Source organism: Mustela nigripes, chromosome 8, assembly GCF_022355385.1.
Source record: "Mustela nigripes isolate SB6536 chromosome 8, MUSNIG.SB6536, whole genome shotgun sequence".
In the NCBI taxonomy this organism is placed as follows: domain Eukaryota; kingdom Metazoa; phylum Chordata; class Mammalia; order Carnivora; family Mustelidae; genus Mustela; species Mustela nigripes.
In genome coordinates, this window is record NC_081564.1 from 76344486 (window position 1) to 76372022 (window position 27537).

Below are 27537 nucleotides of genomic sequence, written 5' to 3' on the forward strand. Positions count from 1 at the left end.
CTAGATTTGTTGCCATCCAAGGACGGTAAAGATTTAATAAAATGTTTTTTGCTACAAGTGGTAAACATTCTTCTGCATTACATCAAAAAAAGTTTTGATGTTAAGAGTAAAATACTGGACTTCCATCATCCTCATCAACTTCTTGAAGGTTTGGATGGGTTTAACTTGGAACTGTCTGACCACCCTGAATCTTTGGAGCAGTTACTTGTTGACTGTACAGATACCTTAAAGTACAGTGTTAAAACAGGTGATTTTCAGATAGATGAGCTTGAGCTGGAGAAGGGTTGAATAGTCTTAAGTTATGTGTATGTTGACGATGGTCCAGTTTTGTTTGTTTTTATTTAAAACATTTTTATAGTTTACTTTCAAATCGGTGTTATCCCATTGAATTGTTTATTAATTAAGAAAGAAAAGTAGAAATAGTTTTGGTTTGGGGAGTTTCATCGCAAGGGCAACTAAATGTACCATCTTAACTTCTTTTCATTTATCTATTTCATTTGGTCAAATTCATTATTGATGCTCAATTGGTTATCCTTTTACATCAATAAAATATAGAGAGATAATATTATGTATGTATAATTATGTATATATACATCCTATATTTTAGAAATTGTTTTCTGATTAACTTTATTGTAACTTTATTCTTAGCCAATTAAAGCAATGGTACTTCCAGGAGCTAACACTGTTCGAATAGGCTGTATGGCCCTCTTTTTCTAAAAGTCTTAACTGTATACTAAATAATGTATTGGAAACAACATAGTCTTTGGAAAGAGACACACACAAAAAGGGTCCAAATACAACCTATATCCCTGGGTTTATTATCCATTTCTTAATATGTGATCTGTAAAATATTTCATGGATATTTTAATAACTGGAAATCATTTGTGTATGATGACTGGCTTTGTATTTGATAGACATAAAATAGACACTTAAAATAATGTATTTTTGACATCCCAGAAACTTTACCCATCACAAATATTTAATCTTCAGAGCAAACTGATCAACCATGCCACCAAGGGAAAATGACTTCTATTAAAAATGCTCATTTCTACATTAATTTCAATAACAAAACCCCAAAAAAGTATACTCATTTTGACATTTATTTTATATAAACTGGATATCCTTTGAGAGGATACTATACAATGTTACCATTTGAAGTCCTAGGAAAGTCATGGGGAATTTCTCACAGAATTTTAATTATTATAAGAAAAATACCACAAAGTAATATGCTCAATATGATTTCAATCATGTTTATATTGTAAACTCTTTGAAAGTGTATATATGTATATATACACACATAAAACTACCTATTTATGAAAACACATTTTTAAGTTGTACCTTCCAAATGTATTTATTATAAATATTTGGATATTTATAATATCCAAATTATAATATCCAAAACTATGTAGATAATTTCTCTACATCTATGCATAAAAATTACTATTCTGTATGTATTATTTTCTATTCTATGCATTTCTATAACATGTAGTGTATTTACAACTAAAAAAAAAAATGACTGAATAAGGCGAAAAGAAAGCCTCATAGGATTCTTAAGACTAAGTTCAACCATATAAAGAAAATGTGAAGTGGAAATAAGTTTTCATTAGAAATAAAAATAGCAAAAGAAGTTCTGAAAAGCAGCAGGGCAATGGGAAAGCACTCTGACAGATGTAAATCAAGTTGTATTCCCTTCCCTCCTTTGGCATTGCAAATGCGGAAGAGTCTCTAGGGGCCCATTCCCTGCCTTTGCATTGCCCTGTATCAAGCACTGAGGGAAAAGTCAAAGATGCTGAGAAAGCGAAGAGTAAATAAGAGAAAGAAACAGTTGGTAACTAAGCCAGACATTCCATTCCTTCCACTGTAATGAACATGTACTGAGCACCTACAGGTTACAAACGATGCAGGTGCTTTGGAGGGGGGCGCTGCAGGTGAGGGGAAGCGAGGGAAAAGAGGTTTGCGGAGAGCCGGGATGGACTTCATCCTCCGGGGAGTTCATCAAAGAAGTGCAAAGACGCTAAGGAGGAAATTAATTTAAACGGAGTTGACTATGGAATATTCAGTGTGGCAACAAGGCTTGGTGATTCTTTATTAATATAAATCCTCAAAATATCATTCTAATATCTGTCCAAAAAATGTGGAAGCAGCTTTTGAGAGAAAAAAAAAAATTATTTAATTTGATTTAGGTGATTCCTTCCCTACCTTCCCCATGTGCGGTTTCACACACCCCAGCCTGGGTCTTTCTATTTTAGATCCAGGATGGCTTCCTCCTTCTCAGGCTTAGGAGATCTTCCTCAACCCAATGACTTCTCGAAGCTGCTTCTCCTACCCATGATGCATCTCCTCCACTCTCTGTCTGGAAGCTAACTTTAGCTCTTACCAGAAAGGTCACTTCCTCCATGAAGCCCTCTCTAACGATTGTCTCTCCTTGCTCCCCTGACCGCCTTAAGCCTCTGAGGCATGGTGTTATGGTCTTACAACGACCCAATCTTTTCCTTTGTGGTACTTTTCACAATTGCAGTGAAACACATGGGTGTTTTCTTCCACTGGTCAGTAGGATCTGCGCCTCTGTCCACCTGTTTGCTACCATGTTCCCCGTGCTGAGCGCTGTCGCTGCCTATGATGGCTCTCCAGAGTGTTTATTGAATGAAATAATTCGTTTATGTGTGTTTGATCCCTGAATACCTGTTCACTGAGAAACTGCTAGAAATTGAAATGCTTTTTAGTCCCGTGTTTTTGTTGTGGCTCATTTGTAGTTTTGTCTGTTGTCTAGGACATCCTCGCTATTTTAACCAGCTCTTCAGTGGGCTACATGCGGTTGGACTTGCCGGGGAATGGCTGACTGCCACTGCCAATACCAACATGTGAGTATCCTTCTGGGCTCAGAACACGCATAAATAAGAGCGAAGATGTAGATTGTATATTTTTGCTGGACATGATGCTTGCCATGTCAGAACCAAATAGTCCATACCCTGAGAGAAATGCAAAACAGCTGCTCCATGTTCCCTGGGTAAACTGTTCAAGGTTTATCCAGTCCTCAGGACAGGCTCTAGAAACTTCCAAGATCTTAATACCTTTGTAAGGAGTAAAGGTTACTTGATGAGTCTGGGTTAGTGGTGTGCCAACTCTGAATCTGGTTCTAGGGTTGGAATCATTTAAGCACTCTCCGCAAAGAACCCACAGTGTACAATAGTCTAAAAGACACACACACGTGTATGGAAAGTCACCTGAATATAAATTAGAACCTGAATCTGATCGAAGGTGAAGAAAGTAAACTTCTAAAGGAAATCAAAATCCAACTCCAGTGTGATTCTTTAAAAATTTGACCTTTGCCACAACAAACCTGTTGGTCCTATAAAAATTAGATCTACTGCCGTAGTGTTTTGAAGCAAAGTTGATTTTAGGGCAATATTTTTCAAGGTTATAAGGACAGGGAAATGATTGGGTATGAAATTGAAAGGAACAGACTGTGTCAAATGTTAATATAATTTAACCAGCAATCAAAAGAGAGAGCTGGTAGGAATTTAAACTTTAAAATCAGGAACTAAATGTTTATGAGGAGAGACTGCTTTGTGATGTGGAAAAAGTAAGGTTTATTTTAACTGTTTGTTATCATTGGGGTTTTAATGATGCATGGCTCACGGTAGTAATCAGCATTTTGTAGGTATGAAATGCAAACCTAAATGGCTTACACAAGCTACTGCTATTTTTAATTTTCATTGCTTGATTATGGCCTTTGAAACATGCACAGAGTTCTATGTTACCTAAAATAACTTTATCTTCAGAGAGAATATGTTTCTTTGCTCTATAAATGATTCCATAAAACTCAATTTATAAATCTTACTCCATTGTTAGGAGACTTAATCATTCTCTACTGAGGAAAATACAGAGGAAGAGCTCCTTTTTAATGAATGGAGATCTCTTAGGATACTCTGAGACAGTGGGAACAGGGAAGAACCAAATTCCAGTTTTACCAGCCTCTCCAGTGCTGGGAAGTTTAGTGAGTCTCTGAAAATAATGGCATGGCAATAGGAGCAGAAGGGTGGTGTGTGTAGATGCTGAAGCTGGCTTGGCATGTGCTGGCAGAAAACGAGCCGGTTGAAATACCAGTATATAAAGCTTGCTGCTTACATGGTGGCTCATGGAACAAGAGTCTTAATTCTCGGGGGCAGTGGGTTTCCCTGCTGGGTCTCTGTGCAGGGCCCCTGGGCAAAAGTGTTTGCCCAACTACTTTATCAGGCCACGCCATCCTGAAGAACAGGGTTGAGGAAAGACGAAGGAAGTCGGGACGGGGCAGAAGAGCTCCTTGAGGGCAATGATAGACCTGCTTATACCATTAGTATAAGCAGTAGCGAATGTTCCATTGTCTGGGATACGTGCCCTCCTGTCAGCAGCTGCTTCAAAGAGCAGCCCATCTGTAGGGAACAAGGGGAAGGAACTGACTTTCAGCCAGGTCTCTTATGGCCAAAGGACTTCACTGTGGGATGTTAACTCCCCCATGGTTGGACATTCCTGGGACTCCCAGAAGATTCCATGACTTGCCATGCCTGGATACGAATGGCAATCCCTGGGCTGGAGGTCAGTGCCTGTCTTATAGGTGGGAGGCAAGTCTCTGTTGGGTTCGAGTGTGTCTCAGTGGAAGTGGTCACAGCAGTGGCTGGGCCTGAATAATGTTGGGAAGCTTTAGAAACAGAGCGAGCTGAGAGCAACTCAAGTCGCACGTAAATGGTGTCCAATACTGGTATCTCTATACAAGAACAGTTACAGTGGTCTTTAAAAGGGTTTTGAGGACAAACAGAAGAATTCCTTGAAAATAACTGAACCAACTCTTTGATTTCTGAATGCATGGTAAGTACTTCATTGCTGACTGTATATGGTGTGTAAAGACAAAAGCTTATAGCCTTCTTTTTTATCTTAGCTCCTTCTTTTTGTGGAAGGGACTCTAATCTCATGGTGTGACTCCAAGGAGAGTCCCTGTTGCCATGTTTTCTGAATTCTTGTTCATGAATCGCATACTGTTCTTGCCTTGTACCCTCTGCTTGCTTCGAGCTATTACTGAAAACATAATAGCATTTCACCCTTTTTTGGTGTGCTCATCCAAAGTACAATCTTTAGGTAGAAAATCATTATCAATCAATTTTGAGAAAAGGCTTTTCCACCTATTTCATTTTCTGCACAGTATTGTCTGTAGCTCTAGATCTCTTTCTTAACTGGCCACATACATATAAAACTGGGCATTTTCTGGATGTAACAGTATTGTGTATGTAGGGGTTACTATCAAAATTCCCAGTGACTGCACAAAACAATGGAGTCCACGATACTGTCTTTGTAGAACTTTGTAGAACTAATATACTCTTAATCTGGAAGGGGCGTTGAGAGCATATAAGTTTTAACTATTTCTTTTACAGTCTTCTATAGAATACCAAAAAAAATGTTTATAACCTTATCTAACACATGATTTTTATCTATCCTTTTCCCTTTTATATGATTCACAGTAGAAATCTATGTATGTAATATAGGTTTACCTATGAAATAGCTCCAGTATTTACTGTCATGGAAATGATTCTTCTTAAGAAAATGTACGAAATTATTGGCTGGCAAGAAACAGAAGCAGACGGAGTATTTGCACCTGGTAAGAAAAAGCAAGAAATCATTTCTCTAAACTAAATAAAATATCTACTAGGAGACACTCACAATATATTTCAACAAATACTATTATTTTTGAGAGATAAATGTTCATGCATCATTGTGTTAGTTAAAATTATGAACAAAAGTTATGAATTGTGGTATTTGACATTTTTCTCTACACTTCCAAGGAAAGACATTTTTAAAATAATGTTGGTGCAGGATGCCTAGGTGGCTTCGTCTGTTAAGGGTCTGCCTTCTCCTCAGGTCATGATCCCATGGTTCTGGGATCGAGCAAGGGCTCCTTGCTCAGTGTGGAGTCTGCTTCTCCTTTTGTCTGCCATTCCCCCTACTTGTGCATGCTCTCTCTCCAGTAAATAAATAAAGTCTTTAAATAAAAAATAAGATACAATAATGTTGGTGATTTGGCACCATTTTCGTTTCAGAAAGCTCTCAAATTATGATTTTAATAAACATTTCTGATATTTGAAATTAGGTTAACATTACTATTTCTCTTGCATAGGTGGAAGTATAGCCAACCTCTACGGTATATTACTAGCAATATAAGCAATATCCAGAGATCAAAAGACAAGGCATGACCGCACTCCCATGTATCGTGTTATTGGTTTCTGAACAAGTAAGTATCAAGTCTAGGTTTTTCCAACTTTTAAGAGTCTTCTGGGATGAACTGTAAAGTAATTGGAAGTCAGAGAATATTAGCTTCACTCTAACAATATAAAGATTCAGTAATCTCTGTGTCTGGGTCTGCATATTGATATTAGAAAAAAAAACACTCTCCATTCAACATGGACTCTAGAGATTAGCAATACAGATAATTCAGGATTAAAATTTAATTTCAAAATATGAGAAACTGACAAAAATGGGATTATAAATATAAAGCATTGTTCTCTTTACAAAAAAATCAAGCTATAAAAAGTTTAAAGACTTAATGATTCTCTTTATCATTGAATGTAGAGAAAAATGTGATTGATGTTTTATTTTTCCAGTGAGGATCAAAGGAATCAGTTAAAGAGAAAGGCTTATATTTATAGGCTAGGTCCTCAGCCAAATGTTTCTGATATTGACAATGTATCCACTGATGTCTCCTTGTGTTTGTGTTCCAATCTTGTGCACAGCATCAACGCTTCTTTTTTAAAAAATCAATTCATCCCTTTAATAAATCTGGTCACATTTTCTTTTCCACCTCAGCAACATTTGTGACATTAAAATGTAATAGTTGTCCCAGTTTGAGAATTCCACGTAAAAGTGCCTGGAAACACACGGTTTTCTTTGAAATGTCTCTGTGTTTGCAATATGCGTCTATGACCAAACTCAAACTGGCATATATATCAAGTTGGAGACCACTGCTGCATGATTAGTGTCATTTACTGTAAAACATAAGATGCTGGCTTACAAATGTCATTTTCGTCATTTGACATGTTTTGGGTTTTTTTTTTATGGGTTTTTGTTTTGTTTTGTTTTTGCATAGAAGGAGTAAATATGCTGAATTCCCATAATGTAGATTTAAAAAGTCGTTTTCCTATTTAATTGGTGCATTCTACATGGAAATGAAGCATAGTTAGGGTTTTAAATTTCTTTATTTTTTTTTCTTTCATATATCTGGTCTTTTCCTGGCAACTAAAAATAACCGGGTCCAAGTTTAGATCTTGAGCTGCTAATACCTCCATCTTACTGATATTATTTACACCAGGCAGAATGATACAAAGAAATAGTTATTTAGAAGGCAAGAAGTCAAAGTTGGTGTCAAAGTCAAGATTAAGAATTACAGGTATCAGAGGAATCAATGGATTTCTCCAAGCCTAATGCATATTTTATATACTACACACACACACATATACCATATATATATATATATATATATATATATATATATATATATATATGGGATAGTATATATATATGGTATATATGTTTGTAATGCAAGAGTTTCACTGTCTGGAAAATGTGAGGATTTTATCTCTAGAGAATATTATTACTAGATTTATGAGTGACACAACATTCTATGTGTATGGAGAACTAGAATACTGAAACTCCCACTGCTTGTGAAGAGTTGTGTGATGGTGCCTTCTAAAAGGGGCGTCGCAACCTCCTTCATCTGAACAAATGTCATGATGAGGTCTGGAAATATGCCTTGAGACCCATACATGTGTATATAGAAGTGTGCGTGCGCAAACCCATTCAAAGCTACATGTTCACGCTCCCCAATGCACTCATGTGAATCATCATGGAATGCAGAGAAATGAATGCCTTTTCTATTTTCATTTTTGCCCAAGGGTCATTATTCAGTTAAAAAAGCTGCAGCAATCCTTGGTATTGGAACTGACAATGTAATTGAAGTAAAATGCGATGAAAGGTATGTTTCTAACACAGTCTCAAAAATCGTTATCGTTATGCTTTGTAAATTAAAATCCTATTTCCTATTCCAGTTTTTAGCAAGAATACTCTCCCAGTTTCAATAAATTTTAACTGCCATTAGTGTGAAAGAAGCATCAAAGTCATCCTATCCTATTCTTAACATTTCTTTACTAAATATAGTCTTATATAAGTGGAACTGTCTTCCCATTTTAAGTGTATTGAATTATATGTAATATAAATACACATAAAAATATAATATTTGTAGATAAAAATTCAACTGCTTCAGCAATCTACAAAGTAAAAGTGTATTTCTGTTTTCCTTGAATGCCATGTTTCAGAAATAAATAATATGACAACTATAATATATATTCTGAGGATCATTTTTATGCATATCAGACATACTCATACATCAATTCTGTGTGTATTTTATAACTTGCTTTCGTAGATTTTTTTTGGTTTTAGGATATGTGTTATAAATCTTATCCCATTAATTCATGCAGACCTTATTCTTTTTTAATTACTTCAGAGTTTTGCACTTTATAAATGCTACAGAATTCAGAAATCTTATTTTAAAAGACACTTCAGTGTTTCCCCCTAGATGTTAGTGTTTAAGAACAATGATTAAATGAATATCATTATATAAAATTATTTGAGAGTCTGTGTTTGAATGTCTCACATGAATTCCTAGAAACTGAATTATTGATTCAAAGGATGTCTGGATTTAAAATTTCATAAAGATTTTTTTTAACCCTTCAAACATTTTTAAGTTAATTGATGCTCTTATCTACAGTGCCAACCCTGAATATTAACAATACTTTTATTATTGAAAATTCTGACCAGAAATTGTGTATAACCGTGATTTGTCTATTCATGTGCTTTGCCCATTTTTCATTGGTTGTTTATTATTTGTTATTGGCTTATAAGGAGACTTTATGTATTTAGAAAATCTGAAACATAAAATAAATGAATATAAAGTTTCTTGCAGATGTGTTTTATAAGTTTATTATTCAGTACTTTGTCATAAGTTGTTTGATTTTCTTTATGTATTCTAGGTACATTTCCTGAGACTCACCCCTGCCCAAGATACTTTACATTTTTTTTTATTATTATGAATGGGATATTCTATTATTTATTCACAACAATTTGTTTATATAAATAGGAATATGATTTACTCCTGTAAGCACCCAGTTGCTCAACATTCTTATTATTTTCATAGGCTTTTTAATACATAATTTTAGATATTCCTGGTATACTGCCATATGTACTCCCATTAGGGGTTTTTTTCCTCTTTCCTTTTTTCTTCTCTTTTCTTTGTTCTTCTCTTCTCCTTCCTTCCTTCCTTTCTTTCTTTTTCTTTCTATCATACATTTAAATAATTCATAATTTCTTCAGAGAAAAATGCTATAATACTGATGGTAGTGAGCGTCCTGACGTTAGTGGGAATGCTTCTAGTGAATCACCAGTAGGCATGCTGGGTTTCAGTCTGATACCCGGATCGAGTAGATGAGTCTTGACTTGTTTCCCTCAGGTTTTTGCTGTGAAGAAGCGTGAAGGCCATCTGAAATTTGCCACCCTTTTTCCTCCCTTCCCAATTGGATACCTGATTTTTATACCTTGATGTCAAGAGGCTTTTACTTTTTTTTTTAAGTTTTTATTTAAATTCCAGTTACTTAACATACAGTGTAATATTAGGTAGTGGTGTACAATATAGTGATTCCACACTACCGTGCAACACCAGCGCTCTTCACAACTAGAGCTTTCCTTCATCCCCATCACCTGTTTCACCCATCCCCCACACACCTCCTGTCTGGTGACCATCAGTTTGTTCTCTGGAGCTGAAAGTCTGTTTCATTGTTTGCCTCTCTCCCCATTTGCTCATTTGTTTTTTTTCCTAAATTCTGCATATGAGTGAAATCGTATGGTATTTGTCTTTCTCTGACTGACTTACTTTGCTTAGCATAATACCCTCTAGCTCCATCGACGTCGTTGCAAATGGCAGAATTTCTTTCTTTTTTATGGCTGCGTAATAGTCCATTGTGTATATATACCATATCTTTTTATTCCCCCCCCCCCTCAGATCTTGGGTTAGGTTAGGATTACAGCCAGGGTAAGGGTGAGGGTATGTGCCAGAGAAGAGGTTTTTACTTTAAACTGCTCAGTAGGGAGCCTGCTTCTCTCTCTCCCTCTTCCCCTCCCCCTGCTTATATGTTTTCTCTCTCTCTCTCTCTCTGAAAAATAAATAAATAAATAAGTCTTTAGACATAAAATATAATAAGTTGAAATTTAATCACTTGAAAGATTATCATTCTACATCTTTCTTAGAAAGCTTAAGTAATGTAAATTTTAAGATGACTGAATAGCACACTAAACATTCTTTAATTCAACAGGATATTTACTATTAGTTTTTGGGAACTGAACATTTACCCAGTATCTGTTTATGGACATATAAATGCCTTAGGGAGACACTAAAAACTAATAGTTTTTAGTCTTGTGTATCATTTATTCTTCTCATTGGTAGAACTGCTATGCGTATTTAAATACTCATAATAAATCAGTGTGTATTTGTATTTTTAAGGGGAAAGATGATTCCAGCTGAGTTAGAGAAAAATATATTACAAGCTAAAACAAAGGTATGTTCTATAGCTCCATACTTAACATGTAAATTCATTTTTATTTTCTTTACCTATCTTCATTGGTGGAAAACAACTGGTAAGGTAATTACCAGGAGAAATAAGATAATCCCTAAATGTAGGAAATTCCTTATAATATTAAAATGAAATAATTAAGATTGCGCTATTTCTCTCCATAATTTTCTGTCAGATATCCGATGAAAAGTTATCAGGACATGGACTACATAAAGGAATTTGGACATCTCCATTTTCATTGTATTACTTTGCAAAAATAAATTTGGAGAGAAATATAATAACTAAAACTTAGAGGCAGTGATATGAGTTCCTTTTATGGTTACACTACTTCGTCTAATCCTGGAGATACCTCAGAATATTTGAAATTGTTAGGTACTTAGGGTTTGTGTCCAAGTCTTCCAGCTTCCTGATGCCAGGAGTGTAGTGGTAAAGTGACAGGACTATTCCTGTGCCTCCCGAGGCCATGCCTACAACTTAGTTTGTGTCATCACCAGGGCCAGACTCCTTTCTGTGTCACAGCCACAGCCGGCACCACAGTGTTTGGGGCCTTCGACCCTCTCCACGACATCGCCGATATTTGTGAGGTGCACGGACTCTGGATGCACGTGGATGTGAGTCCCCTCCTTTAGTCTGACTCAAAACTACTGCTTTAAAAAATGTGTCCTATGAGCAGTCCTTAGAATCACTTCATTGGCATTGCAGGCCCAATGAAGTTTTCTCTGGAAACTCATTTTTATAATGAACAAAATAGACTTAATGTATTAGCCCAGAAAGAGCTACAAATGTATCAATGTTTTTAAAGAGCCCAAACCTCTCCTCAATGTGTGCGAGTAGGGGAAGGAGCAGAGGGAGTGGAAGAGAATTTCAAGCTGACTCCACACTGAGCGTAGAACCCAATGTGGGGCTCAACCTCAGGACCCTGAGATCATGACCTGAGCCAAAATCAAGAGTCAGGTGCTTAACCAACTGAGCCACCCTGCTGCCCTTTAAACCTGACTTTAATAAATCAAAAGAAAATTTAGTCCATTACTCTAATAAACATTTCAAAATTAATACCTATTAAAGAAATAACAATTTTTGATGCTATTAATTTAGTACAATGACTTTGGGCAAAACTCTTCAGCTTTGGTAAGAGTTAGACAAATTTAAAGTTATACAATCTGGTAGAGATGTTAATTTTTCTGTGGTATTGCCAAATTTAGTGCCAACCTTTTTATATGTCTCTGGAAATTATACAGAAGGTGTTTGAATTAATTAGAAACCTTTATAAAGCTTTATCATGACACGAATAGGCAATGAGAATTCATAGGAGGAAATTTTAAAATGCATTGTTCTTATAAGGAGTGTAACGATAGCCAAGTTTATAATTATCTAGCATAGCAATTAAAGCTTCATCAACTTTTGAAATCAGTTTAACATGGGAAAAAGTCACCAATGCTATTTAAAAAGAAGGAATTAATAGAACAAGGAATATCTTCGGTACCTGTAGGCAGCCTGGGGAGGTGGACTGTTGCTGTCCAGAAACCACGCCCATAAACTCAGTGGCATTGAAAGGTAAGACCTGCGCCATTACTTGTGAAAACAAATTAACCTGTTTAGACTTCTATTCTCTTTCATTAGACCTTGAGCGCTGATTGAAGCTATTTTATCACCTAGGGCCAACTCTGTGAGCTGGAATCCACATAAACTCATGGGTGTCCCCCTTCAGTGCTCTGCTATCCTGATCCAGGAAAAAGTAAATGATTTATTTCTTTCTTTTTTTTATATATTTTATTTATTTATTTGACAGAGAGAGAGAGAGAGAGAGAGAGAGATCGATCACAAGTAGGCAGAGAGGCAGGCAGAGAAAGGGGGAAGCAGGCTCCCCGCCAAGCAGAGAGCCCGATGCGGGGCTCGATCCCATGATCCCATGACCCCGGGATCATGACCCGAACCGAAGGCAGAGGCCCTAACTCACTGAACCATCCAGGCACCCCACTTATTTTTTTTTTTTTTTTTGAGAGAGAGAGACAGTGAAAGAGGGAATACAAGCAGGGGGAGTAAGAGAGGGAGAAGCAGGCTTCCCACAGAGCAGGGAGCCTGATGTGGGGCTCAATCCCAGGATCCTGGGATCATGACCGAAGGCAAACGCTTAACAATTAAGCCACCCAAGCGCCCAGTGATTTCTATTTTTAATTAGTGCGGTGATGGATGTCTTGTCTAGCTTCATTGTGAATGTTTAAAACCAAAATAATTATGGCCTCGGTGAATTAGCACAGTGCAGCACAATTTGCCCTCCTAAACTGATCCTTCCCCCTTGATCGTTAAGTAGCAGTCACTGGGCCATTTAGGTGCCACAAGACCAAATGAGTGTAAGGACAGGTGTTAACTCCATGTGTGGATAAGATCTGGGATCACACAATGGGTGGTGATAGGGTCTACAGAAAACCTGATCGCTCATGCCCCACTTATTAAAAACATCACAAACAAACGAAATGTCTCTTAGAGATCACGTTTGGCCCACTGGAGCCACTTGTTATTTCAGAGTGTAGGGCCAAAAATGTCGCTCATTTTAAATGCAGATAAGTAGGAGTAACTGCAATATATTTAGCATAGCACAAATTTATGGGTTGTATGAAATTATTATCTCCTTATACGTTTTTGTGTTTTATCTCCATCAGTACTAAACCCAATGTTACACAAAGAGATAAGCCCATGATCTCCTCCAAGGAGGGATGCAGTGATAAAATGCAGCTTAGGAATTCTTATCTCCATGTCATTGTCAGAAATGTAAATTCGTCTTGTGTAGTATCATTTATAGCTTTGTTTTCTTTCCTACTCACCAGCAATCCAAAGACTTTGGATGTAAAAATAAAGTGTCTGTGTTCTTTTAAAAGAAACTGCATTAACTTTAAGGCAGTCCTCAGTCTGTTTTAAAAAAATTATTTTAATTTATTTTTAAAAAGTATTTAAATTCCAGTTAGTTAACATACAGTGTACAATATAGGGCTTCAATATGTTTATGCAACACCCGGTGCTCATCCCAAGTGCCCTCCTTAATCCCCATCACCTGTGTTGCCCATCTGTCCCACTGCTCCCCTCTGAGGACCATCAGTTTGTCCTCTGTAGTTGAGTGTGTCCCTTGATTTACCTCTCTCTCTCAGCCTTAAAAAAGAATGAAATTTTGCCTTTTGCAACAACATGAATGGAGCTAGATGGCATCTTGTTTCAGCAAAGTAAGGCAGTGAGAGAAAGATAAATACCATATGATCTCACTTCTGTGTAGAATTTAAGAAACTCACTCTTGAGTACTCAGTGCCCACTTTGTCTCTTCTTTTTTTTTTTTTTTCTTAAGATTTTATTTATTTCTCAGAGAGAGAGCACAAGCTGGGGGAGCAGCAGGCAGAGTGGACAGAGGGAGAAGCAGGCTCCCTGATAAATAAGGAGCCCCACGCGGGACTTGATCGCAGGACCCTGAGATCATGACCTGAGCCGAGGGCAAAAGCTTAACCACCTGAGTCACCCAGGCGCCCCAACCACTTTGCCTCTTCTTTTGCCTCTTTGTTCTTTCTCAGAAGTGCAGGCTGGCACTTTGAGTTCTGCTTCAGACTGTGAAGTTGGCCACATGGCAGCCATAGTCTTTCCATATCCCATCAATAAAAGGGCGGCTGCCTTGTGTTTGAAGCCTGCAGGTTAATAAGCGACTCCTTCCTGTCTGTTCCTGTGTGTCCCATACCCAGAAATGACAGTTTGACTACATTTGTTTTCTTGAAGAAGCTTCGGAGTTTGCTCCCTCTTCCTGTTGCTGACAGGTCTGTCCTCAACGTTCAGATTTGTGATACCTTTATGTTTAGGACTCAAAAACAAATGTTGGGCCATCTTCCCTGATTTCTTCACCCATAATGAGTATATTGAAATAGTACATTTTATTCTCATACCACATATCATGTGTTCCTCAAATAAGTTCAGTTTCTGTTTTCTTGTTTTATACTCCTTCTTATTTTTTCCTAAAGACAGATAGATTGTCAGTGGAGGGAGAACAGGATCCCCAAACTATTAAAGCTTTCACTATTTTTAAGGTCATCTCTGGAAAATAAGCCTATTGTGGTGTATCCTTAAATTAAGAGGAGCATTTGATTCTTATCTATTAAACGATCTGAGTGCCTAAGGTTTCACATTAGACCATTTTGACTCATGCCTTAATGAGCCACTTAAACCACGTATATTCAATATTAATGTATTTTCTGATGCTCAAAAGGCACTGTAAGTATATATATTTTGCTGTAACTCTACATAAAATACAATTAAAACTAATTTTCAATTTCTTTTATGTAATCGTGTAAGGAAAAGGAAGTGCCATGTGTTTTTGAAACGAAGTGCTAATCACGTCAATCTCTTTCATCCAGAAGGGCCTTTTCATAATGCAAAACTGAAACCCATTCCGTGGCTCCTCATTGCTTTTAGGATGGGGATTGAAATCCCCGACGCAGCCTCCAAGGCCTGGGAGGTACAGCCCCGTGCCCTTCTCCACTCTCCCATTCATCTCGTGCTTCCTTTTGCTTTCTGCCCTTGATAACCCTTGACCTGCTCTCACTTCCACGAGGGAGCCATGCAGCTCGGCCCCTGTGACCTTGGCAGGAGTTTCTCCTCCTACCTATCCAGGGGTGATGGCAGGCCCCTGAGATCATGACCTGATCATGACCTCCACTTTGTCGCCCACACCTTCCCCCAGCATCTTCCTCATTTAGCTCCTACTGAACTCGAAAATGACTTTTCGCTGGAAGCCTTCCTAGACCTTCAGACAAATTGAAATCCTTGACCCTTAGAGCAGAATATCCCAATACTGTGAAATTCCTTCCTAACATTTATCCTGGGTACAATTTCACATCCACGTATGCCATATTTGGTTCATATGCCATATTTGTAAGGTCAGTGGGGCAGGGCATGGCCACCCTTGCTCGCCGCAACCCCATGGCCCTGCACAGTGCGAGACAGTTGGGGGCAACTATGACTAACTGTAGCTTACTCATCACGTCAGGAGAGTAGATAAAACCTATACTGATTATATGTTTTAAAGTATTTTAAATAGTCTCCAGCTCTTGCTAACATAACATTAAAAAAAGGAGTTTGAAATAGGCTAAAGAGAAAATATTTTCACGTGTTAGGAGGATTCCCAACATGTAGACACTAAGGCACTCTTTGCAAGGTATCATTTCTGTTCCTTTTCCCCTAACTACTTTAGTTCTTGCCACCACATTGTGCCCCTTTGCCTAGATCCACAAGCCCATCCTAAACAAAGGAGTGTGAGATTTTTCCTTTGAAGTTAGCCTTCCACAAACTCCAAGAAAGATCCCAGATCGATCACTGTTAGGTTATGTGACCTTGAAAATTGCTCAATATGTTGATGTATCCATTTCCTCAGTCTGCAAAAATGATACACAATAGTACCTCAGCTGTGAGTTTGCTGTGAGGCTCAAATGATGTACTAGTTGTGAAGAGGTCAGTTATAATAAACACATAATAAATATATTGTTATTTGCTTCTTGTACGAAAGTAGAGCTTCATGTCTACTTAAACACTACCCCATCTGCGCATGTGCGTTTGCCTGGGTTGTGCTCTCTCTGAACACAGCCTTTGAGAAAAGCCTCTCTTTAACTGGGGGACGGGAAGCATACCTTTTCTCTAGTGATTACTTCTTCTTTTTTTTTTTTAAAGATTTTATTTATTCCTTTGACAGAGATCACAAGTAGGCAGAGAGGCAGGCAGAGAGAGAGTGGGGAGCAGGCTCCCCACTGAACAGAGCCCGATGCGGGGCTCAATCCCAGGACTCTGAGATCATGACCTGAGCCGAAAGCAGAGGCTTAACCCACTGAGTCACCCAGGCGCCCCTCTAGTGATTACTTCTTAACCATCCAAAGCAAATGTTTCTCCATTCTTTCATCTTCTTTTACGAGAGAAGCACAAAATTAAATGAATGGATTACTTTATTCTCCACCGACTGTGACTCTCAGAGCACTTTGCTGACAGGAACCCAAACTGCTGATTCATGGGATAGTTTAGTGCAAGTGAACGAGGCCCTCAGTTCTCATTAACTTCAATACACAGTAGCAAGTAGTTTCAAAAAAGCAGCAAAACCTCAAGAACTCTGAGAAAAGTTAGAGAGAAATAGAGAAATCGTGTTACTCCAATTCCACAATCTGTTGTTCCAGATAAACCCAAAGAACAACTAGATGCACTAAAATCCTAGAAAAGTACCATTTTTTTATATAAAATAAACAAAATTCTCTTTAAAAGTGCATGTACTGAGTTACATACAGAATTGTCCAATCACTACATTGCACACCTGAAACAAATATAACACCGTATGTTAACTTTACTGGAATTAAAATACAAAAGTTCCTAAATTTTTAAAAAATAAAATAAATGAAGGTAACCCCCCCCCAAAAAAAAAGTGCAGGTAGAGTAGAAATGCTAGGTTAATTGAAATAAATAGTGGTGGTTTCTTGTTGAAATGTATATAACCTGCATATAGATATATTATTCCTTCTTTAGAGTCTTCTGGAAGCATGTAACCAGATGCGAGCTGGCTATCTTTTCCAGCCAGATAAACTCTACAATGTGGACTTCGATGCTGGAGATAAAACCATTCAGTGCGGCTGACATGTTGATGTCTTTAAGCTGTGGTTAATGTGGATAGCAAAGGTAGGAGTTTGTCGTCGCTTTTGTTAGGTCCTCTTCATTTGGGTAAAGAGTTTAGACTATTCCATTCTTTTTAGAGTTCTGTTTGGGCATCTTTTCCAAAGCTTTAGCCTCCTTATTTTCCTAAACATCTCTCAAGGAAACCTCTGTATTTCTAATTACAGATGACAAGTTGGCTTCTCAGGTCTAATTTCTAACTGAGGTGGAAAAAAAATTGGCATGTTCCACTGTCGCTATATACTCTACCGAACTGGAGGAATAAAAATCTGTTAAGAATATAAACTTGTCTGCAACTTTTTTAAAAAAAAAAAGATTTTTCCCTCCTACTCGTTGGAATTGTTAATAGTCAGGTAGACTTGAAGTCAACATAGATTCTCAGACGTGAACCCTTACTTATTACATAGGTGTGCAGTCTGCCTTGGAGTCAAGGTCAGCAGATGGTCTCTCCGAAGATTATGACCATAGCAGGACATGTTCTGTACCCTTCGCCTGAGCCTTATTTGTAAGTTTTCACTGAAACAGTTGGCATGCTTTGAGAAGCTCTTTCTATCACTCCATTCCCAGTCCTCCATAGAAAGATGGACACTGGGTTCTGTGCAGAAAGTTCTGAAATGAGCTAACGCCATATATAATGTATTACCAATGCTGCTGTTTAAGTTGAAGTCTTTTTGTAGTTGTTGTTGTTGTTGTTGTTAGAAATCTATTAGCACAAAACCAGAGGCACCTCTTTTCACAGAAGTCGCCCAGCAGTGACCTAATGTATAGTTTGCACTCTCATACAAGATCATTAGTTACTCGGGAAGACAATCAGGCGTTAGTTCGTCTTGGAGGTTCACTGATAATTTTCAATATTTGAAGATAGGCATTCTCTAAGTTCTTTTTCTGAAGATACACTTCGGAAATTTTGTTAGAACTTCCTTTATTCTAAGTTCAAATTTTTGAAAACATGAAGCCCAAAATTTTGTGTAGCTCGCTCAGACACTGGAAAATCCAAATACTCCTCAGTCTGACGCTGTATAGATTTTATTTATGTAAATATTCTCCTGGGCCTCCTGAATTCTATAAGACGTTGCTGGTTCTGCCAAAGCTTAGCTGTCAGTCACAGCATATACCTTGACTTACCTTAAACGAGTATATACCCCTAGATACTGGCCAACAGGTTTATCTTTGAACTCGCAACTGCTCAATATGTACCAAAATATTTAAAAAGGAAATTATGTATATAAGGGATTATGAAAAGGATCATATAGTTCATCTGTACCTTTATACAACAAAGGAGTGGCATTTAACCTTGTTAATGCAATCCACATTAAGAAATACATTTTATGTTGTGGCCCAATAATTGTATATACACACATAATTAAAACAGAAGTTTCAAGAAAATACCTTATAATGTGAAATTCTCTAATATTTTTTATCCTACTCTTTGAAAGAAAAGCTGGTATGACCCACTTAACTGGTTCTATTACCTGCTAATGGCCTGTCACCTGTGGTTCAAAAGGTACAGATAAGCACAGTTGGCCTGGATTAAGCCAGACCATCAGAGAATTGTGTACTTGGGCCACCTTGTCTGGCCTTCTACAAAGCAGATATGACCAATGAATACTTAGTTTCTATATTTATGTACTTCATCATTCCTGTAAACACAGTTTTCTGAATCAGAGGAAGATCAACTATTTATTTAGAGAATATCTCAGTGTCAATTTCCCACACCCCGGTGCCCCTCTGGACAACACGGCAAGGCCGTGGCACATCTAAGTGTGCAAAGGAGATTTCTACCATAGGCAGAGACCTGCAATTAGGAAACTGGAATCTTGTACATGAGCTGGCACACCCACGCTGAGAGAGAGGGAGGAAGGAGAGAGAGCTCCTGTTAACGTCCTGAATGCTCAGGAATCTTCTTTTGGTGGAGAAAAGGAAGTCTCTATCCCATTCTACCCCAGCATGAAAAGTATTTGACTCCTGGGGAGATAAAGATTTTATTACCCTTTCAGTGGGCGCAGATGATTACATAAAAACTCAGTATACACTGGAATGGAAATGCTTTTCCCATGAAAAAACCACTTCTCACTCTGGAAATCAACTTCAGGAAATATCCACGGCAGGTTGGAAAGAGAGTTGACTTGCAAGTTTGAAAAATTCTGTTTTGTCCTTCTTTGCTCTAATTATGCAATGAATTCTTCATTGGTGGCAGAAAGAGGAGCCATGGTTAATGAAATTCATATTTCCTATAACATACTCTGATAGGTTATAAAAATAAGGAGAAAATCATATAATAATATAAGATGCTACAAACATTAACTATATATGCAAAAGCAAATATAACACAAAAGCTTCCTTTTACATCAATTTCTCTCCATGAGTTGGACTGGTTTTGGATTCATAAAATGAATCTGTTTTGGCCATGAGAATGCTATAGGGAGTTTAATTGTCCAAAAGCCCCATCTGCTTCTCTTAAATTCATAATTATGTTTGCCCAGGAGCTGTTTCCTGGACTTTTCTCCCAGCCAGTGACTGAGCTTGTCAGGGATGCTAAGGCATTCCCCTTCCCGAGGGGCATAAGTCTCTGCTGACGGCTGACTTGCTGTGAGGCCTCCCCAGTGGCCTTTCTGAATTTTCCTCAGACTTCATGGTAGTCTAGCGAGCTCCCCCCACTTAGCATCCCTTTCCCCTTCACTTAGGGCCCGACTTCTGCACAGTCTAACCAGCTCCTCCTACTCTTCCTCTCAGGTACTGCCACCAATAAAATCCTGGTAGCTTTAATCTCGTCACGATGTCTGCTTTTTGGAGAACATGAGCTAACAGGGACCAATAAAACTTAAATTACAAGTGCCATTGCCTTTAATATTCAGCTTTTATAGATTTTTTTTTTCACAGAGCTTAAAGGTGCATTCATAATATGGACACACACCTTGATATTTTTCAGTGGCAGCTCAGTACGCATGAATGCCACCGAAAGCTCTATATGCACAAGTCCTGGAGAGAAGTCAACCGTACAGTGATCACTTCGGTGATCCTCGGCCTCATTTACTCAGAATCAAAAGTGGGAACATTCTTCATCAATAAATTTCTGTTAACTTTTCTCCTTCCCTTCTTAACTGTTTATAGCTTCCCCAGAAAACCAGACTGTCCTCAAGAATTTCTGGCATATCAGATGAAACGTGGTTATCACAAGAAATGAGTCCATTGATAGTGAATCATTCCTATTCTTAAGCATTTCAGATCTAACAATGCCTTTTCCAAATGTTTCTGCAAAATTTTGAGAGTTGGTTCTAACTACATATTCATATAATTACATTTTTTACATATATTATACGTTGTATATGTAAAACATACCTATTATACATATTACACAAACTATACATGTATATTTCCTGTGGAGAAAGACACTGAAGGCATTGAAAAGGATAAGGAGTGAAGGGAACAAAGTCTATTGGAAACAAGGTCTGGTTTGAGCATGAAGTGTGGTTTCTTTCCTTCTTTCTTTCTTTCTTTTTTTTTTTTTTTAGATTTTATTTATTTATTTGACAGAGAGAACACAAGTAGGCAGAGAGGCAGGCAGAGGGAGAGGGAGAAACAGGCTCACCACTGAGCAGAGAGCCCCACATGGGGCTTGATCCCAAGACCCTGGGACCATGACCCGAGACGAAGACAGCTAGCTGCCCCACTGACTGAGCCACCCAGGCGCCCCTGAAGTGTGGTCTCTTAGGGCTCTTAGCATCCCTGATGGCTCAGTTGTGTTCACCTGTACTTTCACTGAGAGTCACGGAGCTCCATACAGCACTGGGCTGGTAGAATTATCTTTCATTGAACATGGCAAAAGCTGTGTGCGACTAGGGTGTCAGGTCATGGAAATTGCGTGTATCTCCTCAGCTCACATACATGGTCCATGGTCTCATTAAGGACATTTTCCTTACTCTACCTACAAACACAAGCCCAAGACAAAATTTTAAAGAATTTCAGAACAGCAATGGCAGAGAAATAAATTAAGCACAAAACCCTTCTGAGTATAGGGCCTGTGTGACTGTGCAGGTTGTATACCCATGAAGCCAGCTCTGATGATCAAGGCTTATGTGTTCTACCATTTCATATGATTGTAAAGCCAGAATAACCATGAATGCAAATCCTCAGCTTGGGCTGTAGGTGTGTGCACAGATGCAAAGAAATCAGTTGGGAAGCAATCTCAATAATGGGGGAGAGACCGACTGGGCCGGCAGCGGCAGGTTAAGGTATATTAGATTCTAATTACATTTTGAAGGTAAACCTGATGAAATTTACCAAAATGTTATATGTGGACTAGGAGAAAAAGCAGATCAAGGATACAAGAGCTTTAAAGTTTTGGGCTTTAGCAACTAGAGGATCAACTTAATACATTATTGACATTGGAAAGACTGTGGGAGAAACAAGTTTGTGTAGAAAGATCAGGAGTTGATTCTCGGACATGTCATTCTGAGGTGTTTATTAGTCATTTCAGTGGAGATTTGAATAAGCAGTTGAATATTAAAGTCTGAGATTCAGAGAGAAGTTCTCAGAGGAAAACATAAGTGGGAACGTCACCCTTTTGTGGTGCTTAGTACCATGAGACAAGCAGAAATCAAAAGGAAGAAGGTGGATGGAGACACACTGGACAATTCTGTGCCTTAGCTGTGCACCTCCTAGGGTTCTTCTAAAAGTAAATTTAACCAAGTGTATCAAGCGCTGAACTACATGCCTGTGAGGTAGCAGAAGCTCAACAGTCATTAATTTTGAAATACATTCTGCTGGCAAGTATGCAAAGGGCTTTCTTTGTAGGATTTCCTCCACTGTTGTAACAGAATATGTAATTTTTAAAAATTTCCTCTACATACTAGACAGATGAAAATTACATGTCAAAATATTTAGCAAACATGTAGATCTAGACACTGGGGCATGGAAGGCTAAGTAACTGGCCTGAAGTTCCCAGACAGTAGGGATCAAAGTGGGATGAGGAGCTGGCGATAAAAATGAAGTGATAATGGAGAACACCTACCAGGAGTAGGATAATAATCACATTATGAATCAAGTACATTTATTTATTTATTTATTGAAATGTACATTTAAATAGCTGTAATCAATTTCAGGAACTTTTTCAATGTAATTTAAAGGGACTTAATTTTGAATGGACACCTTGATTTTGTTTTCCTTATAGGGAACCCGTGGCTTCGAGGCACAGATCAACAGATACATGGAACTTGCAAAATACTTCTATAAGGTTTTGAAGAAAAAAGATAACTTTAAGCTTGTGTTTGATGCAGAGGTAAGGTTGTCTTTTTTCTTTAATAATTTACTGGATTTATATTTTGTTCTCTAAGTATTTTTACCTGATTCTTACATGAGATAATTTTAAAAGTATACTTAGCAATTATCGTAAATATTTTATCTTATCCAAATGCATACCATTTAGGTTTTAAAACCTGTTTCATTTAAGTTTTATGTCTTATAAGTCAAGGGTCCAAAAGACTTTTATTTGATAATTATACTCAATATTTTCATTTTTAAGACAATTTAAACCGTTTGGTTGTATTTGCTTTTCTGATTTCTCTGGCACAGAATAAGAGTAATTTAATTGTTTCTGGCTTTTTTCTCATGTGTTATAATATGCAGCTGGGTTTCTGGACAGTAGGTCATAGGATAAGGTGGACTTCAAATTATGATAATCTTTGGTAGATCATTATTAAGCCATTAAGTAGATATTAAGGAAAAAATTGAGATTTTTTGCCAGAATTATGTCCATTTTCCTCTCCAAGGCCCACTCAACCATCCAATGGCATGAAACCATTTTAATAAGAACAACTGTTAGGAAAAAAAAAGGACTTTGTCTGTCTTTGAAATTGTCTTCCTCTGACTATATTATTGTCTTAATTTTTGTGACTCTCTTGCAGTCTTAAGTGGAAACTAGAAGTAAAGGAGTCTGGGTTTTTTTTATTTAATTTAATTTTTAAATTTTTCTAGAGAGAGAGAGAGAGAGGAAGGAAAAAAAGAGAGAAAGAATCTTAATCAGGCTCCAGTAGGACCCCACATGGGGCTGGATCTCACAACCCTGAGATCAAGACCTGAGTTGAAGTCAAGGATCAGATGCTCAACCATTTGAGCCACTCAGGTTCCCAAAACGCTGTTGTTTGTTTTGTTTTGTTTTGTTTAATACTATACATCCTCTACTAGTTTGTTTTCCTCTCTGGAATGAGCTCAAATTTAGGTAAAGTTCTCTTACATTTTTTATCTATGTGAAAGACACCCAGTCACTGAAACCAGAAAATTTGAATTCATCTTGAAAAGCTAACAGAGAGAGCTTAATTATTTCTGTCGAAGATTTTGAAAATGCAAACCCTCCTATCTCTACCCACAGCCACTGCTTTAGTGAAGTCTTCTCCATTCCTTCCTGACTTACAATCAGAGCCTAATATTCTAATATCTAATATTCTTCCCTCTTTGCTTGTTCTCTTCTCTAATCCATTATCCATATTTCAATCCAAAAAAACCTTTCTCAAATGTGAAACTGGAACTAGCATTATTGTGTAAAATATGGTCATGGAGTGGGTGGTTGATGATCTCGGAGAGAACTGACAGACCAGAGCACACCGAGGATGACCTGGCTGGAGAGGAAAATCAATTGTGGTAGGAGAGGTTTTTGAGAAAGACAGAAAGAGCCTGTGACAAACTGAGCACTCTATGAGGACAGTGACCATTTTTGTTGTCTCTGTGTCTAGAGTCCGACATATATTAGGTCCTTAAAAACTATTTTTAAATATATTAATAATGAAATTCATTAAAATACCTCTGAAATACTTAAGGAATTAGGTATGGTTTTAAGGATATTTATATAATTTTTATGTTTGATTTAGCCTGAGCTCACCAATGTCTGCTTTTGGTATTTTCCACCAAGACTTAAACATATCCCAAAAGATTCTGAAAGAGATCAAGAACTCCAAAAGGTAAATGTATGTGTGTGTGTGTGTTATTTTTAATTTTAATATTGCCTTTTAAATAACGTGTCTATATGTTAGTTTGATTGGCTAGTATGTGGTATTCATGTGGTCCCAAGCCATTAATTTAATACTTGTATAGAGATGCGCTGGATCTCAACATGTCATTAATTTTGCAAATTAATCCAGTCATAACTTATATAATTGAAAAATATTTACTGAGTGCTTGATATTCAATATGCTGTGTTTCCTACTCTTTGCTTAATCTATTCATCAATTAATATATATCAGATGTTCCAGTAGGAGTTAGAGGTATGAAATGAATTAGACAGAATCCCAGTTGGCCAGAACAACCCAGAATCCTCGGTTGGCCAAGAAAGCTTAGTAGGAGAGAAGACAAGAATATAAATAATCATAATACTGAACAGCAACAGAAGAGGTAGTTGGAGAAGTGTTACAAAATTTGAAATACTCATCAAAAGACCATCTGAGCAAGAATGTGAGATTTTATTAGAGAATAATGAATAACAATGGGGGATATTTCATTTTTACCTTAATTATATATGTTAAAATAAAGAGGATCACCACCGGTGTATGTAATTATCGCATATATTTATTGTAAGTTCTTAACCAAACTTAAACATGCACCATGGATAGACATTTTACTTTGAGTTATGCCAAAGTCATGACCACTTATGTTGGGTCATATGTTGGCCCCCATACACCGAACACAAACTATTGATTTGGGTGTTTAAGACCTTCTGCTTCTTCTGTCATCAAAATTGTACTGGGCTTGGAAGTTCTAAGTGAAAATAAAGATTGTTTTTTTGGCTGTTTGCTTCTCCTGATACCACTTGTTTAATTATTTTATGCTTTGAGGAAAGTTTTTAGTGAAACCCTTCACAGTTTTCTAAATCTGTACGCGTGATCTTCCGTGAGGGCAGTGACCACTGGCTGAGAGCCTGTGTATGCAGACTGGCAAGCTGGTCCCCGAGGTGCGCACCGCTCACTTGCCAGAGAGCTGTCTCTCTTCGGGGCATGTTCCTGGATGGAAGGCAAAGGGAAGACCGTGACACAATTCCATACAATATTGCAAGCTATACTGATATCTATTATTTTATGATCATCTTGGTTAACTATAATATTCCGTAGGGAAGGACACTACATTTGTCTTGACTACATTATTTGGTCCTGACTACATAAATGTCCAACTATAACGGTGATAAGTATATATATTTGCTTCTACACAGCCATTATGTCAGACTTATGGGAAGTTAAGTCATGAATAGCATCTGCGGCATTTTAAAAGTGAACTGTGTGCCGAAGCTGAAGTTTTGAGAAGAGGGGCAAGTTGGAGAGTTCTAGAATACCCCCCTCTGGCTTTCCCAAGCCCTAGTGCCACTTTGCCCTCTAATAATAACCCAAGATCACTAATGCGATCGGGTCTCACACGTGTGCTGTTGTTGGAAGAGCCGTGTAGGACAGTTATGCAGACGGAATTTGTTCCTGTGAAATTTACAAAGTAACTATGTTTTTGCTGCAAAATAGTGACCTTGTAGAAAAATTCAACATGTAATACAATAACTCAAATAATGAAAGTGACAATACCAAAATACACTATTTTTTCCCATTTCCTGTTTCTTCTCACATCTTTCTCAGATCCTTCTATTTGAATTGCCATATAAATGCAAGCAAAATGTCATAAAACCTTCTTTAATGCATTCTAGCACATTTATATTATTTTAAGTGTTTGGTCATTGTGAATCATGAAGTAATGAGAGCAGCAGTATGAATATAGAACATGCTGGGTGTATTTTTTTTTTCCCTATACTAAGCCTCTTCTTAAAAATTATTCCTGATTGGGGCACCTGGGTGGCTCAGTGGGTTAAAGCCTCTGCCTTCGGCTCAGGTTACGATCCCAGGGTCCTAGGATCAAGCCCTGCATCGGGCTCTCTGCTCAGCTGAGAGCCTGCTTCCCTTACTCTCTCTCTGCCTGCCTCTCTGCCTACTTCTGATCTCTGTCTGTCAAATAAATAAATAAAATCTTTAAAAAAAATTATCCCTGATAGTTTTAAATTGCCTGCTATTTACTCTGAACTAATTATAGTTATGTAAGCCATCTAGAATGTGGGAGAGCATGTACTTGTAAAATTACCTTCTAATAATATTTACATTTACACACAGATTGCTCTGAAGATTAAAGCACAGATGGTAGAGGCCGGCACAACTATGATAAACTACCAGCCATGTGGGGACAAGGTAAATTTTTTTCGAATGGTTTTTTCTAACCCTGCCACGAGACGAGCAGATGTTGACTATCTTATTGATGAAATTGAAAGACTTGGAAAGGATTTATGAGACTTCAATATGAGCTTGGATACAAGTGTGAACAGCAACTTTAAAAAAATCTGCTGCTAAAGATAACAAGAGAGGAATCCTGTAAGTGGTATATCCTCTTTTAGAACTCAAGATTCTCATTTATCCTTTGCTATCTAAGATGATGAAAGGGAAGCCGGTTCACTGAAAATAAATAAGCTCAAGTTCATTCATGTATTCGTTATTTTCATTAATGTGATTGGAAGTATTGAAAATCTGTTCAATGTCAGTTACTTTTCTTGGTGTGTTCAGAGTACACCAGTGGGTGAGAAAGACAAAAATCCCTCCATTAGAGGATTTTTGTAAAGGAAGTTCCATTGTGGGCATTCAGTAACTTGGCATGTATTTACATGTTGGAATTAACTGAATAAAGATTTCTTGAATTGAAATCATTTTCAATATCACTTGGTAGTATTCTGTCTCCGTAAAAAAATAAAACCATACACAGCACGTTTCTCTTTTTCAAACAGATCAGATGAATAAGGTATTCTGTATTTTGGAGTCTAGAGTCAGGAATGACAGCAGCTGACATCTCTTTCTTTCGATTCTTGCCTTTGTATTTAGAAGGGACTGTGTCCCCCATCCAAGTACTAACCAGGCCAGACCCTGCTTAGCTTCCGAGATCAGATGAGATCGGGCTCATTCAGGGTGGTATGGCCGTAGAAGGGACTGTGATTCTACCATGTTTCTATGCAATAATTTAATTCATTTTCTGTCTGCAACACCATTTTTAATGTCTCTAATGATCAATGGCAGTAACATCTTTTACAGTTCTCCAAATCATATCAGCCATGTTTTCTACAATGGAATCAGGCAGCTCCATATTGATGATATCATTAGCGTTTTCCAACTCCACTTTGGAGATAATAATAGCTAACATTAATTGAGAGCTTACTGTA

The 27537-nt window shown here is 37.6% G+C and overlaps 1 protein-coding gene across 1 annotated transcript; it reads left to right on the forward strand.

Moving 5' to 3' along the window:
• On the forward strand, positions 1-26620 carry LOC132023968 (glutamate decarboxylase 1-like; the record flags this gene model as incomplete). Its single annotated transcript, XM_059410073.1, is given in 14 exon segments — positions 1-247; positions 2771-2861; positions 5517-5629; positions 6146-6182; positions 6184-6259; positions 7917-7996; positions 10574-10628; positions 11138-11254; positions 12133-12197; positions 12300-12378; positions 17175-17324; positions 22489-22596; positions 24182-24271; positions 26447-26620. Coding segments are annotated over 14 exon segments (1482 nt in total), but the record flags the coding sequence as incomplete, so codon positions are not given.
• Positions 26621-27537: the final 917 nt, after the last annotated feature.